This window comes from Sminthopsis crassicaudata, chromosome 6, assembly GCF_048593235.1.
Source record: "Sminthopsis crassicaudata isolate SCR6 chromosome 6, ASM4859323v1, whole genome shotgun sequence".
NCBI lineage: Eukaryota > Metazoa > Chordata > Mammalia > Dasyuromorphia > Dasyuridae > Sminthopsis > Sminthopsis crassicaudata.
This window is the reverse complement of record NC_133622.1, coordinates 188,359,422-188,377,790: the sequence shown is the minus strand read 5'-3', so window position 1 is coordinate 188,377,790 and position 18,369 is coordinate 188,359,422. Positions and strand designations below refer to the sequence as shown.

The window sequence follows — 18,369 nt, the reverse complement described above, 5'->3', positions numbered from 1 at the left end:
CACATTCAAACTAAAAGTAAAAGGGTGGAGCAGAATCTACTATGCTTCAAGTAATGCCAAAAAAGCAGGGATAGCCATCCTCATCTCAGATCAAGCAAAAACAAAAATTGATCTAATCAAAAGAGATAAGGAAGGGCATTATATCCTGCTAAAGGGTAGCATCAATAATGAAGCAGTATCAATATTAAACATATATGCACCAAGTAGTGCAGCATCTAAATTCTTAAAAGAGAAATTAAGAGAGCTGCAAAAAGAAATAGACAAGAAAACTGTAATAGTGGGAAATCTCAACCTGGCACTCTCAGAATCAGATAAATCAAACTACAAAATAAATAAGAAAGAAATCAAAGAGGTAAATAGAATACTAGAAAAGTTTGATATGATAAATCTTTGGCTAAAGCTAAATGTAAACAGAAAGGAGTACACTTTCTTCTCAGCAGTTCATGGAACCTATACAAAAATTGATCATATACTAGGACATAAAAACCTCAAAATCAAATGCAGTAAGACAGAAATAGTAAATGTATCCTTTTCAGACCACAATGCAATTAAAATTACATTTAATAAAAAGCCAGGGGAAAATAGACCAAAAAATAATTGGAAACTAAATAATCTTATACTAAAGAATGATTGGGTAAAACAGCAAATCATAGACATAATTAATAACTTCATCCAAGAAAATGACAATAATGAGACATCATACAAAAATGTGTGGGATACAGCCAAAGCAGTAATAAGGGGAAGTTTTATATCTCTACCGGCCTACTTGCATAAAATAGAGAAAGAGAGGGTCAACGAATTGGGCTTACAACTAAAATTGCTAGAAAAGGAACAAATTAAAAACCCCCAGACAAACATGAAACTTGAAATTCTAAAAATAAAAGGTGAGATTAATAAAATTGAAACTAAAAAAACTATTGAGTTAATTAATAAAACTAAGAGTTGGTTCTATGAAAAAAACCAACAAAATAGACAAACCCTTAGTAAATCTGATTAAAAAAAGGAAAGAGAAAAAGAAAACTGTTAGTCTTGAAAATGAAAAGGGAGAACTCACCACTAATGAAGAGGAAATTAGAACAATAGTTAGGAACTACTTTGCTCAACTTTATGCCAATAAATTCGATAACTTAAATGAAATGGAAGAATAACTTCAAAAATATAGCTTGCCCAGATTAACAGAGGAAGAATTAAGTAGTCTTAATAGTCCCATTTCAGAAAAAGAAATAGAACAAGCTATTAACCAACTCCCTAAGAAAAAATCCCCAGGACCAGATGGATTTACATGTGAATTTTACCAAACATTTAAAGAACAACTAACTCCAATGCTATATAAACTATTTGAAAAAATAGGGATTGAAGGAGTCCTACCAAATTCCTTTTATGACACAGACATGGTACTGATACCTAAACCAGGTAGATTCAAAACTGAGAAAGAAAACTATAGACCAATTTCCTTAATGAATATTGATGCTAAAATCTTAAATAAGATATTAGCAAATAGACTTCAGAAAATCATCCCCAGGATAATACACTATGACCAAGTGGGATTTATACCAGGAATGCAGGGCTGGTTTAATATTAGAAAAACTATTAGTATAATTGACCATATTAATAATCAAATTAATAAAAACCATATGATCATCTCAATAGATGCAGAAAAAGCATTTGATAAAATCCAACATCCATTCCTACTAAAAACGCTTGAGAGTATAGGAATAAATGGACTATTCCTTAAAATAATAAGGAGCATATATTTAAAACCTTCAGTAAACATCATATGTAATGGTGATAAACTAGAACCTTTCCCTGTAAGATCAGGAGTGAAACAAGGTTGCCCACTATCACCATTACTATTCAATATAGTACTAGAAACGCTAGCCTCGGCAATAAGAGCCAAGAAATAAATTCAAGGAATTCAAGTAGGAAATGAGGAAATCAAGCTATCACTCTTTGCAGATGACATGATGGTATACTTAGAGAACCCCAAATTCTCTGCTAAAAAGCTATTAGAAATAATTCAGAACTTTAGCAAAGTTGCAGGATACAAAATAAATCCACATAAATCCTCAGTATTTTTATACATTACCAACACAATCCAAGAGCAAGAGATAGAAAGAGAAATTCCATTCAAAATAATGGATGATAGTATAAAATATTTGGGAATATATCTACCAAAGGAAAGTCAGGAATTATATGAGCAAAATTATGAAACACTTGCCACAAAAATAAAGTCAGATTTAAATAATTGGAAAGACATTGAGTGCTCTTGGATAGGCCAAGCGAATATAATTAAGATGACAATACTCCCTAAACTAATCTATTTATTTAGTGCTATACCAATCAGACTTCCAAGAAACTATTTTAATGACCTAGAAAAAATAACAAGAGAATTCATATGGAACAACAAAAGGTCAAAAATTTCAAGGGAAGTAATGAAAAAAAAAATTAAATGACGGTGGTCTAGCTGTACCTGATCTAGAACTATATTATAAAGCAGCAGTCACCAAAATCATTTGGTATTGACTAAGAAATAGACTAGTTGATCAGTGGAATAGGTTAGGTTCACAGGGCATGATAGTGAATAAAAATAGCAATCTAGTGCTTGACAAACCCAAAGATCCCAACTTTTGGTATAAGAATTCATTATTTGACAAAAACTGCTGGGAAAACTGGAAATTAGTATGGCAGAAACTAGGCATGGACCCACATTTAACACCACATACTAAGATAAGATCAAAATGGGTCCAAGATTTAGGCATAAAGAACAAGATCACAAATAAGTTAGAGGACCTTAGGATAGTTTACCTCTCAGACTTGTGGAGGAGGAAGGAATTTGTGTCCGCAGGAAAACTAAAGATCATTGGGAAAACATTTTTACAGTTAAAGGTTCTGATAAAGATCTCATCTCCAAAATATACAGACTTTTTAAAAATTAATTTTTATAATCATAACATTTTCTTTGACAGTACATATGCATAGGTAATTTTTTTTTACAACATTATCCCTTGTACTCCCTTCTGTTCCGAATTTTTCTCCTCCTTCCCTCCACCCGCTCCCCTAGATGGCAAACATTCCCATACATATTAAATATCTTATAGTATATCCTAGGTATAATATATATATGCAGAATGGAATTTTGTTGTTGTTGTTGTTGTTACAAAGGAAGGATTGTATTCAGAAGGTAAAAATAATATGGGAAGAAAAACAAAACAAAACAAAACAAAAAAAACAATGCTCACAGTTTTCACTCACAAAATATACAAACTTTAATTTATAAGAAATCAAGCCATTCTCCAATTGATAAATGGTCAAAGGATATGAACAATTTTCAGATGATGAAATTAAAACTATTTCCACTCATGTGAAAAAGTATTCCAAATCACTACTAATCAGAGAAATGCAAATTAAGACAACTCTGAGATATCACTACACACCTGTCAGATTAGCTAAGATGACAGGAAAAAATAATGATGAATGTTGGAGGGGCTGTGGGAAAACTGGGACACTGATGCATTGTTGGTGGAGTTGTGAAAGAATCCAGCCATTTTGGAGAGCAATTTGGAATTATGCCCCAAAAGTTATCAAAATGTGCATATCTGTTGACCCAGTAGTGCTACTACTGGGCTTATATCCCAAGGAAATACTAAAGAAGGGAAAGGGACCTGTATGTGCCAAAATGTTTGTGGCAGCCCTTTTTATAGTGGCTAGAAACTGGAAAATGAATGGATGTCCATCAATTGGAGAATGGTTGGGTAAATTATGGTATATGAATGTTATGGAATATTATTGTTCTGTAAGAAATGACCAGCAGGAGGAATACAGAGAGGCTTGGAGAGACTTATATCAACTGATGCTGAGTGAAACGAGCAGAACTAGGAGATCATTATACACTTCAACAATGATACTGTATGAGGATGTATTCTGATGGAAGTGGATATCTTCAACATAGAGAAGAGCTAATCCAATTCCAATTGATCAATGATGGACAGAATCAGCTACATCCAGAAAAGGAACACTGGGACATGAGTGTAAACTGTGAGCATTTTTTTTCTTTTGTTTTTCTTCCCAGATTATTTTTACCTTCCGAATATAATTCTTCCTTTGCAACAACAACAACAACAACAACAAAATTCGGTTCAACACATATATACTGTACCTAGGATATACTATAAGATATTTAATATGTATGGGAATGCCTCCCATCTAGGGGAGGGGGTCAAGGGAAGGAGGGGAAAAATTCGGAACAGAAGTGAGTAGAAGGGATAATGTTGTAAAAAAAATTACCTATGCATATGAACTGTCAAAAAATGTTATAATTATAAAACTAATAAAAAAAAGAAAATTATTAAAAACTTTATTAAAAAATACTGGTGATACGATGATAGCATATAGAAAGATGGTTTTTCTCCCCCAAAGAAATTCCAATTTGTTAAAACAGAGAAAACAGAAAATAGATCAATGAAAAAGTCAATTTTTTGTTAAGATAAAAATTAGATCTAGCATGCTTTGTTTCAAAGGTAGTGGTAGAAAAGGGTAGATTAAACATATTTAAACTGAATGTCCAGGAAGGAACAAATTAAACTTGATTTGGCTAGGCTGGCCTGCAGAGGGGCAGATGGTGATCCTAGCAGAGGTTCTCAGCATTGCCAAAACATAATCTTGGCTCTATTACCAATTTTGGTCCCATGACATGTAGAGCCAAGTTCTTGGTAAGCTATCAGCAATGCTACAGTGACCCCCTCTGGTCAGGCATAAAACATGACTCAATGGGCTCTAAACATTTTCTTCTTTCAAGGAGGATGAGTTCAAAGATCACAGAAAATAATGTATGTTTATACATGAGGGTGAAGAAAGGAGTAAGGTATATGTTAAATCTCTCTGTAGAGGTTTTTTGAGATGCCTTAGAGTCAAAGATGGAAAAATTGAAATACTGATAAAGCAATAAATTTCAAGTAAGGCCCCAAACATTTCTCAGTTTATCACAATTTCCCCTTGGACAACTTAGTGTAGTTAGCCAATTTAATTTCATCCAACTAACACTTATTATATAGCTATTATATATAAAGAACTGTGCTGAGTTCTGAGAATACAAAGATTAAAAAAAATAGCTCCTGACTTAAATTCTAATGAGGGAAGGATACATATAACAGGAAGTTATATGTATATAATTTAAGTAGGGAGAAAGTTTGACATCTCTAGGAAAGATGAAAGGCTTTCTAAAAGGGGCTAAGGATTTTAAGATGTAGGTAAAGAAAAAGCATGTTTCAAACATGTACAAAGGCAAGTGGACATGAGATCTATTGATGAATTAGAGGAACATCATGTGAGGTGGAATTCAAGGTAAGACAAACAATATGAAATAAGTCTGGAAAGGGAAGAGGAAGTTCTATAGAGAGCCTTTCAATACCAAATGGGGGAATTGAATTTTATATCAGGGACAATAGGTAGAAAGTGAAAATTTTTGAGCAAGGGAACAGCATGATTTGTTAGATGTGCTCTTTAAGAATATTAATTTGGTGTCTGTTTTCAGGCTGTAATAGAGGAAGGAAACTGGAAGCAGGGAGATCAATTAGGAGGTGATTGCAAGAGTCCCTGTGGGAGATGAGGAGGGTCTGAACTAAGATAATGTGTGGAAGGAAAGGAGAGATGCCAGAAATTCCATGAATGTTGAATCAATAAGATTTGGCAAATTATTATATAGAAGAGATGAGGAAGAAGAAGGAATTGAGGATGGTTCTGAAGTTGTAAACCTGAGAGGCTTGAAGAATGTTGGTGCTTTCCACAGAGTTTGGAAGGTGAAGAGGTTCAAAGACAAAGATAAAAGAGTTCCACACCAGAGCAGAGGGGGCAGTGGTTCAGCAGAGAGAGATAATCCCCAGGCAGCAGGTCATGATGAAGGATCCAACCTCATGAGTGAGATGAGAAGATCTGGTAATAACCTGAACTAAATTGTCAGCTGAATCCCATGGAAACTGAGGAGATCTAATGAAGAGAGACAAGAGATCAGTGTCCAGGAGTGAGTCATGAAGGACATTCACAATTGAGGAGAGAGAAGTGGATGATAATCCAACGAAAATGATACTGAGGAGGAGTAATCAGACATGGAAGAACAAGAAGAGGAGAGAGCTAGATTCAAGGAAGAAGAGATGATCTGAGAGAGGAGGTTGCTGTTAAAAACTGTTTGGTTAAAGTAGAATAACACCCTAGAAAAGTCCATTTAGCAGCTGGTGAATGGCTTAGATAAGCTGAAGTTCCTTGGCAAGAGGTAACAGGTATAGATAACTTTTTCCCTATAAGTTTGATTATAAAAAGGAGACAAGCTATATATAGCTCATATAGTATGAGAAGAAGAAAGACAGGGGAAAAGGTGGAAAAAAGGATAATTAAAGTGGCAAGAGCTCATCCTGATTTTCAAAAGAAGGGAGTTGACAAAATATTGGTCAGTGAGGCAGACTTCAGTTCCTGGTGAAGAATAATTAAAGAAACTCTAAGTGGATATATTGAAAAGGAGAGTTGTGATCACAAAGAACCAGTTTGGCTTCAACAAGAGAAGGTTATTCAGACCCTTTTTGGCGGGTTGTATGATTATTAGCTACATTAGTGTTGAAGCTATAGTTTACCCAAATTACTACAAAGTATTTAATAAAATCTCTCATGTTATTCTTATAGAAAAAGACATGTAGGCTAAAAGATAATACAATTTGGTAGATTCAGAACCAAAGGAATAGCTGAATTTGAAGAGTAACCAATAATGTGTTCCATCATCTCTGAAGTGGCATCCTTTCTAGTGTCAACAGAGTGTAGCATTTTTATTACTGACTTGAATAAAGGCAGAAATGGTGACATGCTCATCAAATTTGCAGATAACATATTCAGTGGCAGCATACGGTTCCAAAAGATCTCATAGCCTCAATTACTGAGCTGAATTTAATAAGATGACATTGAAAAGACACAAGCATAAAGTCTCACATTTGAGTTTTTTAAAAAAAAATCAGCATATGAGTCCAAGATGGGAGAGGACTGACTAAACATAAGTTGATTTTAGTTGTCTTCAAGCACAATATGAGCTGACTTGTGATATAGCAGCCCCCCTCCCCCATAATGAGATTTTAGGATGGAGAGAGAAAGAAGCATTATATAGAAAACTAGAAGATGACATCCAATCTGTCCTGATCAGATCACATCTGTAAAGTTCAATTCTAGGAAATATATATTTTAGGTAGGTCAGTGATAAGCTAGATAGCATTAAGAGAAGGGCAACCAGGAAAAGAGAAAACTTGAGGGGATATGACAGCAGTCTTCAAGTAACTGAAGGACTGTCATATAGAAGAGGGATTCAATTTATTATATTTGGTTCCAGGGACAGAACTAAGAGTAAAGAATGGAAGACATAAAGAGGCAAATTCAGATTTGATTTAATGAAAAAGCTTCCTAGTACAAGTATTGCATTCAAAGTTAGTGGGATCTTGAAGAAAAGTCTAGATGATTTATTTGGTATTTTGTAGAAAGAATTCTTATTAAGGTATATAGCTCATGCTAAATGGTCTCTGGTGTCCTTTTTACCTTTTGAGATCCAATGCTTATACTTGGAGAATGACAATATTGGATATGGCCAGAAGAAAAAATGGTAAGCCCATCAGTAAGATCTAATTCTCCTCTCAAAAGGAACTGTTACTCCATATTCTCATGGATGTCTCCTAAATATAAAAAATTATCAATACAAATGGCTCTCTTTATTAAAAAGCTAAATCAGAATGTTAGGCAACCCTTTAAGTTGCTGGAATATGCCAAATAAAGCTTCTATCTCAGAGCTAAAAATCCCCAGTTTTTACTTTTAAACATATTCATGTTTTGTTTTTTCAAAAGAAGGCATACTTATAACACATGTTTGAATGGATATTTTTTGCTTTCTGGTACTTGTTATTCTCTTTTCTAGAATATGTTTTCCTTTGAAATCTTATTTCTTTGTCTGAGAATGTGAGCTACCTTTATTGCTCTTAGTAATATTTCAGTGATCCTGGTACAATAGAAACATTAATTGGAAATTATTGAGTCATTTTCAACTTTATCTGCCTTGTCATCTTATTCCCTCCCATAAAGCTTTTTCATATTCTTATAATTACTCTTTTAAATGGATTAATGCTACTCTTCAGAGAAATTGCATGGGAAATCTTTCATTCTGTTTACTGGAAAGAAAAAATAATAACAATTTAAAACATGCCTGAGGAACAAAACAGTATCTCTGGCACATAGTACCCACAATATAACTTTGTTTGCTTTTAGAGCATTTTTAAAAAGACCTTTTGTCTTGACTGCTACAAATTACATAGTATGCTATTGTCTTCCCTTCCCATTTTCTGCTGCACCCCTGTCTCCTACAACTTAAATAAAGATATAATTTCTCATATGTTAGAATTATTCTTTCAGTCTCCTAAGATAATTGTGACTCTTCCGTGATTTAATAGGATCAGGGCTAAGGAGTACACATTTTCCTCCAGCATTTAGCGATAGGCACCCTCACCAGATGAGTCTTTCTAAAACAAGATTTAAATTGTTCACAGCTCAAAGTATGCAGACATTAAGAGCTTATGCCTGGTTAAAAACAGAGAAAGTGAAATGGCTGCTTAACCTATCAATTTGTAGTTCTAAGCAAAAGCTACAGAAAATTGCAGCTTTTCTCTTTAAATTTTCATCAACATGGGCTTGATTTTTAAAAAAGTGATTTTCAGAAAATATTATGAGATCATAAGAATTAGAGCTGCAAGGGATCTTAGAAATTGCTCAATTCAGTGCACATTTATGGATGAAAAAACAGGCTTAGATTTGTCTAGTTCAGCTAGTGAGTTTCAGAAATGAAAATAAAATCCAGGCTTTCTGACTCCAAAAACAAGAGCAGCACTCTTTCTAGTTTACTATACTACCTCATCATTGTCTATTTCTGTAAAAATTAAATATAACGTGTGAATTAAGGCCAGTTTATTCTGGTTTCCAAAATGTTAGTGCTGTTCAGCTATATACACTTCCATAATGCCAGATGCCACATTAGTAGGTTTTTTCTAAACTGGCACACATGTACATGGAGTACAGTCAATAGAGGAAATTGAATGACAGCTCTCTTTATCAAAAGGCATCACATCTCTCTGTAGCACCATAAAAGCAGGAGACTTGCCTTATGGAGACTCGTCATTGAGGATGACTGGACTCCTCCCTAGCCCTTCATTGAAGAGCCCTGGAGAGTGGGGTCATAGCATGTCGCTGGTGATTCAGTAGCAGTGCCAGGCAAAGGGAAATTCAGTCTTTTTAGAGAAGCAATTAGTATTCTGGGTACTGAGATGGGGGTGGGGGTAGGAACTCTGCATTTGGGGAGTAGAGCTCTCATAAGTTAAAGTCTTGAATAGCTCTGCCAAACTGTCCAAAGTGCTTAAAAATTCTCCGTTTCCTGCCTCAGGTGTGTCATTAACCTTAGGGGCATTTCTGTGCCAGGAAAACCTCCCTATCTAAGGTATTCTAACTGTTGCCATGCCAGCCCATTCTCAGGGAACCAAGCAATGGGAAATAAATGCAGGCCTCTATATTTGTAAAGGATTTTTTAAATGCCTTTATTTTTAAAAACTCAAAACAAATCACCTTGACTCTGAGTGCTGCAGGCCCAGCTGGCCTTATTCTCAGAAGCCCATTTCCCAGCTGGCCAGTTTCCTAGCTGGCTTTTCCGTCTCTCTCAACACTCCAGCTCCGGGAAGGAATGTCACCCACCTTTTGGAGAGTTGCCAGAAGGCTCTGACACAGAGCAAGGTCAGCCGGCTGATGGCAGGCTGGGTTCCTTTGCAGCATTCCTTAATCACCAAAGAGGTTTCTGACACTGATCTATAAGTTGACTGCCCAGAATATCACTAAGATGGATGTTGGGGGAAGGGACTTGTAAGGAGAGGTGGCAGAAATAAAAGAAATCAAGCTAGACAATTAGGGGCAGGTTACCCCCCCCCAAGATGCAGGAAACACTGGTGACTGTGGGAGGAGAAGAGCCGAGTCCAGGGCCACATGCTTCAGGCCACTGAACACCAAGGGCTCTGATGGAGTCAGGGAAAATGAAGAGAAGTAGTTCATGCGGTTCTCCCTCACCTCCCAACTCCTCCAGAGAGAAGGCCCAATGTCCTTAAGGTTCTCTGCTTACTTCAACGTTTTTTGCTTTCCTCTCTTTTTAAATGCATAATTTGGCATCTAAGCTTTTTAACACTGAAATAAAATATTGGCTAACATACGTGAACATTTCTAACTTACTCATTGTGTATACTCATGTGTGTAAAGGAAAGGGATTTCAAGCATGCTCTGTTCCTAAACAAGAGACTATCTGGTCAGCAAAATAAGGTCTTGGAGCTAATTTAAGACAAATGGACCAAGAAGCAGTGAAAGTGGTGGGTAGAGGAAATTGGTATTATACTTTGCTTGCCTAGTAAGAAACTGAGATCAATATATTCCTGTTTAAAACTGGGAGCTGATAATTACCTTCAGGTTGTAAGTGAGAAAAGCAAGAGCATTTCATTTCCCAATTTTGATGATATTTTGTGAGGTCTTGAATTTTGAAAAGAAATTGAGCCAGGGCTCCACAAAGAGAGAGAGGACTGAGTTCTTTATAAAGGGAAAAACAACAATCCTGCACAGGGGCTGTGAGGGGCTTCAGGAAGGCAAGAGGGAGTAAGTGGTTCTAGCTTGATCAGGAAGGCCTCTGGCTTGTGGGATGATTGAAAGTTAGGCAGTATCACCTACTGCTTAAAAACTGTTGTTTTCATAAGGTAGATCAAAATAGCTCTTCTTATTTTTGAAATTTAGGCAGCTAGGTTGTGCTATTCAGGGGCACCCACCTAGAATCAGAAAGACTCATCTTCCTGAATTAAAAACTGACTGTAGACATGTATCAACTGTGTGACCCTGGGCAAGTCACAATCCTTTTTGCCTCAGTTTCTTCATCTATAAAATGAGCTGGAGGAGGAAACTGACAAACAACTTTAGTATCTTTGCAAAGAAAACGTCAAAGGGGATCATGAAGAGTTGGATGTTTCTGAAAAGCAACTGAAAAACAGAATTTTTGAAATTTCTGATTTATAAATGTTCCTGTTGCTTCTACTAAGCTTTATTTGTGAACCTGGACATTATTCCTCTTTTCTATTCCCTCCCCAGTGCTCCCTCCAGCCCCCAGAATCTCCCTCATTGAACCTCGCAGAAATCCCCCAATACCTTCAAAATCTCCATCTCTTGCCTTGGCTGCAAGTTCAGAAGAAGATATTGTTTCCTGGCAAAGGGCACAGTCTTCAAGAGCTGCACTTCTTAAATTCTGATTTACTGAAAAATAAAGCACAGACACTGATATGTGTGCAGCAGAAATTCATCATCTGCAACAAACAAATGGAGAATAACAGCAATGAGCCAGAAGTCAAAAGTTAGAACTCTGAGAACTCATACATAGAGCTTTCCCCAGAGATGCAGAGAGAACTAGAGGGAAAGGAAGGTTTTGGGTGTTTTCAGAAATAAAATGCTGCCTTAGGATAGTCATGGTGAGGCAGTAGAAAGGACACTGGATTTGGAGCTTGAGGATGTGGATTTGCATCTGATCCTGGCATCATCTTACCTACTTCTCACTGAACCTGGAAAGTGTATGATATATAAATGCTATCTTCTCCCTGGATGCTAATGGTCTTAGAGTCTGGGCTCAAATTCAAAATCTGGCATTTACTAGATTTATGCTACTAAGGTAAATGATTCAACTTTTGAGACTCAGTTTCTTCCTTTGCAAAATGAGTATAATTATTACATTTATATTTCCTTTGTAAATGCTTTGTAAATCTAAAAAAGCTATTAAATAAAAGTTACTACTAGCAGAGTTTATTATATGTATTATATATACATGTGTAGAGTTTTGAGAAACTAGCATGAAATAGTCCTAGGTGGCAGTAAATTTTCTTATGACTACAAAGCTTGGAAATGTATTTTTACCTCATAGTCAAATAGGTATTCAAACAATATGACCAAGAATAATCTGAAGCATAGATATACTGAAGAGACTGTGCCTCTAAAAATATGAATGAATGAATATAAGAACATTTACTAAATACTTATTCTGTACTGACTTTTTTTTTATTTTGCACTGTACCAAGAACTAAGAATACACATTTAAAAAGATAGTCCTTGTTCTCAGAGACCACATTCTAATGGAGAAAACATTTTTATTACACATAAAAGCACTGAAATCTAAAGACAGTTTTAATAAGGGCTATAAAATATAATTTTTGGTATGACTCAAATTCTTGTCATGGATACTGCAGAACCACGAATTAAATAAACATTTCATTCACGATACCTACCTTTCTTTAACTTTTCCCCATCTTCTGTGTCTGGCTTAGTTGCCATAACTTCAAACAAGGTCTTAAGAATACTTCGTAAATCACTTGCATAATTTGTTTGCAGTTGATCAGCAACACCTAGGAAAGTTGGGAAGAAACTGAAGACTACTTACTCATTCATATCAAATCAATTACTGAAAATAAAGTGTTACCTTGCTGTTTCAAAAATTACTTTTATGAATTCAAAGCCATAGAAATAACAAGCCCTTAGAACAGTTATAGAGACAATAGGCTCCACCACTGCCACTGAAGGGAATGAACAATCTATCTGGGTAAAGAGAAAGGAAATGTCATTTTGTTTTGTTTGTACCCTATAGATACAGTAAGAAAAATCATGGTATTTGATTAATCAAAATATTCTAATACCTTATCCAGATCCCCATAAGTAAGTAGCAATATACCTCATTTGGGGGTTAGAAGGAATGATCTTTTTTCCTATCACTCCATAAGGAAGGGCACAAACCCAGAATGTAGATTCAGATGACCCAACTCTGCTTTTTTTTGTTGCCTAATCTCTGTAAAATAGGGGATCTGGCTGGATGCCCTCCCCAATACATGAGTGTATACACATGTGTACATATATCTACATATGTGTGTATATATACATTTTATTAGATTATATTTGCATCTCATACAGGGCTATAGAAAACAAAGGCTTTTGGCTACCTATTCTGACCTATCCAGCAGTTTCCCTTCCTTGTTTTGATCATCCTGATCCTAATTCGGCAGCTGTTTCATGACCCATCAAATGATCAGATGATTCAATCATTCATTCATTCATGCTTCTGCCTATCCATGAAATATTAATGGAATACCAGGGATGAGTCAGGCACTACACTAGAAAGCGAGGCTGTACAAAGCAAGTCTTTGTCCTTTTGGAGCCGACAGTCTACTGGAAGAGATATAAAAACTATGCAGCAAAGCTGAATGAAATATAGAAAATAAGAAAGGTCTGATGAAAATTCAGACGAAGGAGAGATTATATTTAGCACAGAAGATCAAGCAATCTGATCTACACTTTAGAGGATGAGTAGAAAGGTAGAATTTGGATAATCTGAAATGAGAAAGGACATTTTAAGAAGTTTATAAGCAACAGGCTACCCTACTAAGTGACAAAATACCAGTTAATATCATGAGTTACACAGTAGCATAAGCACACTTCATGATAATGCATGTTTTTCCATCTGTAAAATGAGGCTGTTCAAAGTTACTAAGGTTACAAGCTATTTAACTCATGTGGGCGTCTCCTTTATAAATAGAAAGGGTTGGATCAGGTAGCCTCTAGAACTGCTTCAGCTCTTAAATGTATGATCCTATTTTCATGGTCATCATGTAAGTTCTTGCCTTCTATCTCATTATTACATTATTATTATATTAGCCTCCTTATTGTTCCTTCTGACTACATTCAATTTACACCAATGAAAAATAATCCTTCTAAAATGTCATTAAGATAAGTTCACTCCCTAGATTGAATTTCTATCCTTAATTGACATAACTTATTATATGTAAATCTAGGCTGTCATTCAAGGCTCTGCATTACTTGCTGCTTTACTTAACCAACACTATTTGCTACAATTCCCCCAAAAGGACACTACTATAATTAAGCCAGTTTCACCATTCTTTCAGGTTCTGAAATTTATAACCTCAAAATTACCCTCAATTAATCACTTTTTTTTAACTTGAGAGACCAAGTCAGTTACCAAGTCTTGTTATTTCTACTTCCATAACATTTCTTGAGTCTGTTCACTTCTCACATAGCCTCTCTATCCATAGTTTAGGTCCTAACCACCTTTTGCCTGCAATGAATTCTAACTGGCCTTCTCAAGTCTCTTGTTTCTCCAATTCCCACAGCTGTCAAAATCATTTTCCTTAAATGCAGTCTAACAATGTCATTTCCCTATTCATTAAATCCCAATTACCCACTATTGTCTCCAAGATAAAATATAGATTCCTCTATTTGGTCTTTCAAACTCTTTACCATCTGGCCCTGATCTCCATTTACAGTCTCTTTATAGATTTACTCTCCTTCTGTACTACAATCCAGCAAAGCTGGGCTTCTTACTATGGCTTCTCACATATAACTTTGGTCTCCCACCTCTATTACTTTTGCAATATGCAAATGCATGTTATGTACTCTCTTCCTTCTGCCTTATAGAATACCTGACTTAAGAATCATCATCTTCTACATGACATTTTTTTCTGATCCCTATCTTCAGCTTCTTTGTATTCATTGAGTCCAAATATGTGTAGGTAAATCCCCTGGAGGCAAAGTTCCATTTTAATCTTTGTATCCCCAGAACTTAGTGCTCTGCCTGGTATGTAGTAGGTAATTATAAGTACTTTTTAATTGAATGAGGTTCAGTTTTCCCTCTATCAAATGATGATAATCACATTTTCATTCTATGTAACTCATGAGACCATTATGAAAAAATACTTTGTAAACTTTGGAACCATATAAATATGAGTTATGATTATTATTATTATTTCCTTAGGCAGCTCGTTCAATTTCCAAATATCTAAAATCATTAAGAAATGTTTCCTTATGTTGAGCTGACATATCTCTCTCTCTATTTTTTTCTACCTGGGCGGGGGAGGGTGATTCCAACATTACATATTGCTCACTGGTGATGATATATTTACTTTATTTTTTTTCTGAGGCAATTGGGGTTAAGTGATTTGCCCAGGGTCACACAACCAGGCAGTGTTCAGTATCTAAGGCCAAATTTGAACTCAAGTCCTCTTGACTTTAGGGCTGGGACTCTATCAACTGAACCACCTAACTGCCCTGTATATTTACTTTTAAACATAATATAAATGACAATTTAAAAATCATCTCCAGTGCCAGGTTTGTTACTCTATCTGTATTAGGAAAAAGAGATTAAGCCAAGCTTAAATCCTTATAATCTATCAATTCATATCCATTCACTACGTAGATGAGATTGTCAAGTTCCTTTAACACCTTGTTTAAAAAAATAAAAGGGTACTGCAAAAATCTCCTGACATTTCAAGCAGACAATTTTTATGTAGAAGTGTTTGTTAGTTCAGACATTAATAAAACTTATAAACCGTAGGAAGGTCTACCTTCTCTATGAGATTTTCAAGCACCCTGAGGCTTAACACAATATGAGTAATAGTTACTCTGAATTTATCCAAAGAAATTTTTTAAAATGCAGAAATTGTTTGTACCTGATATGCAGACAAAAAGTCGGTGAATTAGGTCACTGCTGCTGTGAAACCGGGATCTGATCTTTTCTCTTGTAGCCCTTTTTGCGGCCTGTAAGGCCAGCTGGATCTCTTCCTGATCAGGGACTTCTGATGAACAGGAACTTGTCTTCATACTGCTGTTCAAAAAAGCACATATGTGGAAGGATGGTTAGCATACATTCACTTCTCTTTTTAGATAATAACTTCTTACTGGATTACTTCTGTTGAAAATCATCACTGCCAAGTAGTATAGGCAAGCATTAGTTTGTGTTCTCCAATATTTCTTATGATGATAATGTAATACTTTGATAGATCTGCAATCTCAACAGCACAGGTAGTTCCTTCCCTGCTACAGATTACAATTTATTAATTCCTACCTATGTGTTTCTTCCATTCTTCTCTAAAGGATTTTCCCAATGAATTGTAAATTTTCCTTATAGTTTTGGGGTTTTTGTTGTTGTTGTTCAAAGTATTTCATGGATACTGGTGTAATACTTAAGTTTGTTTATTTGTACTCCTGCTACAAGATCTGTTCATATAGCTTCTTTTCCAATTGAATGATCAATGAAGTCTTTATTTTATTTTATCTTTTAAAAAGGATAAAGGATGTACAAGAAAAAAAGATTTACCACGGAAAGATTGTTTTATTTCCAAAAGTTTTCTAAGATACTCGTTTTGAATATTATTTCTTTCAGTGTCTTTGAAAAAAAAAACTATAGTGGAATATCAGGTGGAACATTTATAATAATTAACATTCTCAAAATAGTTTGCAAATATTTGTTAACATGTCTTTGAAACTGTTTAAATATCCCTGTTCTCCAAATGAGAAAACTAAAGGAAGAAGACAAGTATTTGTCCAAGGCCTTATTATCCAAGTGGCAGTAAATTAGAACAAGAGCAAAACTCTGAGATTTTGACAGTACACTGAAATCAAATGATAATTGTAGACTGAAACAATTTCATAAGTTATTGACATGAAAATGACTGTAGTTGAGCCAATTAATAGCAATAACTAACTATTCTGTAAGATCACACAATGGAGATTGAGAGAGATTGTCTTTGACTGTTAATGGTTTCATCCTATTAAAGTAAGCCAGAAAAATCATTGAACAGAATATTTTAAGTTTCCTCTTTTGTAACATGTGAAAGTTAGATTAGATCACTTCTGAGCTTCCTTCCAACTAAATTTATTTATATGGTCTTATGGATTTTCCTCACTTTCAACTTCAATTCAGTACATATGTTCTAAGAAACTAAGAAAAAATAAAGATTGCTATCTGTACCCTCAGGTAATAACATGAGTGGTATTACCTACCAAAGGATTCAATATGCAACTGCAATGGTTTAACACTAAGATGAGTATTATATAATCTGATTAAAGAAACATTTAAAAGTTATTTGTTTTGTACAGAACACTTTGTTAGACACAAAGAGAGCAGCTAAGTTTAAATAAGACTGGGGTAGCTATCCTGAGGCTTATAGTGACATTATACATTATTCAGGCAGTGGCTGTCAATTCTGTGGATTACACAAACCCTGTTTCTTTTTCTTTCTCTGTACATGTTGATTTTTTACTGTGAGAGAAGAAAGAAAAGTCAAATTAGTAAAGTTTGCTACATTTCTGTAAATCACAGGATCATAGATTTTTAGAGTTGGAAGGGACCTTGGAGATTATTTAGTTCAACCTCATCCTTTCAAAGGCAAAGACATTTATCAGAGGGATAAATATTCTTTCTACTATGTCACACATGCCAAAAAAATCTTCCTAAAATTATTCCAAGGAGGAATGTGAAAGTGATGAGATTGAGGTTCAGCACCAAATGCTGAAATTGAGGAGAGCAATTGGTACCAAATGTTGGGGTTTGGCAGCAATTCACATGTGAAGAATTCACAATGGCCTTTCTTCTTGTTCAAAAATTAGTTTTATTTACGAGAATAGGTTACAGACAAAAATGAAGAGGTACAATAGGCACAGTAAGAAAAAAAAAAAAGAACAGAAAAGGAATACAAAATAAAACAAAAGAATATTGCCATGTACCCAGCAGAACATCAGGAAGGATTCAAAATATATAATAAAATATATACTTTAACATATTTAACATGTATTGGTCAACCTGCCATCAGGGATGAGGGGTGAGGGGAAAGAAGGGAAAAGTTGGAACAAAAGGTTTGCAATTGTCAATGCTGAAAAATTACCCATGCATGTATCTTGTAAATAAAAAAGCTGTAATTAAAAAAAAAAGAAAGAAAGAAAAAAAATATATATATATATATAGTTCTCTGGGAACAGGTTTCTTGGGGGGCTTCTGGAGGCAGCCTTTGTTTTAGTTCAGAGTAATAATCACCCCAAATGCAGCCAGGAGTTAAAGTCCAACTCCTTTATTGTTTTCTTCAAGTCCTGTCTCCTTCCTTGGGCCCAGTTAGCTGTCTTAGAGGCCTATCTCTCTCCTTGGCTCCTGCTGCTAGTCCTTTGACTCTGCCAGGAAAAGGAGTAAAGTTCAGGGGATTCCTTTTGAAATCCAAAGTTGCCAATTATGATTACATTCCTGGTTCCAGTTCCAATCTGCCATTTTTTATATTTCAATTTTCATTTCTCCAATTAAATTTCCAACTCTATGGAAACTAAATCCCCATCCAATTCTCATAGTAGGATTTTAACTCAAGTCTTTCTGACTCATTCTGGTACTCTACCTTGTCATTTAGCTGCCTCTAACAAATTTACTCTGATAAATTGTGCTTAAAGACTTCTAGTGAAAAAGAATTCCAATGT

The 18,369-nt window shown here is 35.2% G+C and overlaps 1 protein-coding gene across 5 annotated transcripts in view; it reads right to left on the bottom strand.

The window, feature by feature from the left end:
- ZFYVE28 (zinc finger FYVE-type containing 28) overlaps positions 1 to 18,369 on the bottom strand; it is a 186,373-nt gene that overhangs the window by 16,730 nt on the left and 151,274 nt on the right. The window contains exons 9-11 of one of the 5 annotated variants that reach the window (XM_074276109.1): positions 15,582 to 15,733; positions 12,357 to 12,473; positions 11,233 to 11,337 (exon numbers count right to left, since the gene is read on the bottom strand). In XM_074276109.1, the coding sequence (XP_074132210.1) occupies positions 11,233 to 11,337; positions 12,357 to 12,473; positions 15,582 to 15,733 (374 nt within the window). Of the gene's footprint in view, positions 1 to 11,232; positions 11,338 to 12,356; positions 12,474 to 15,581; positions 15,737 to 18,369 lie in introns of those variants that run through there. The other 4 variants (XM_074276108.1, XR_012483577.1, XR_012483578.1 and 1 more) reach the window with 4 other exon arrangements.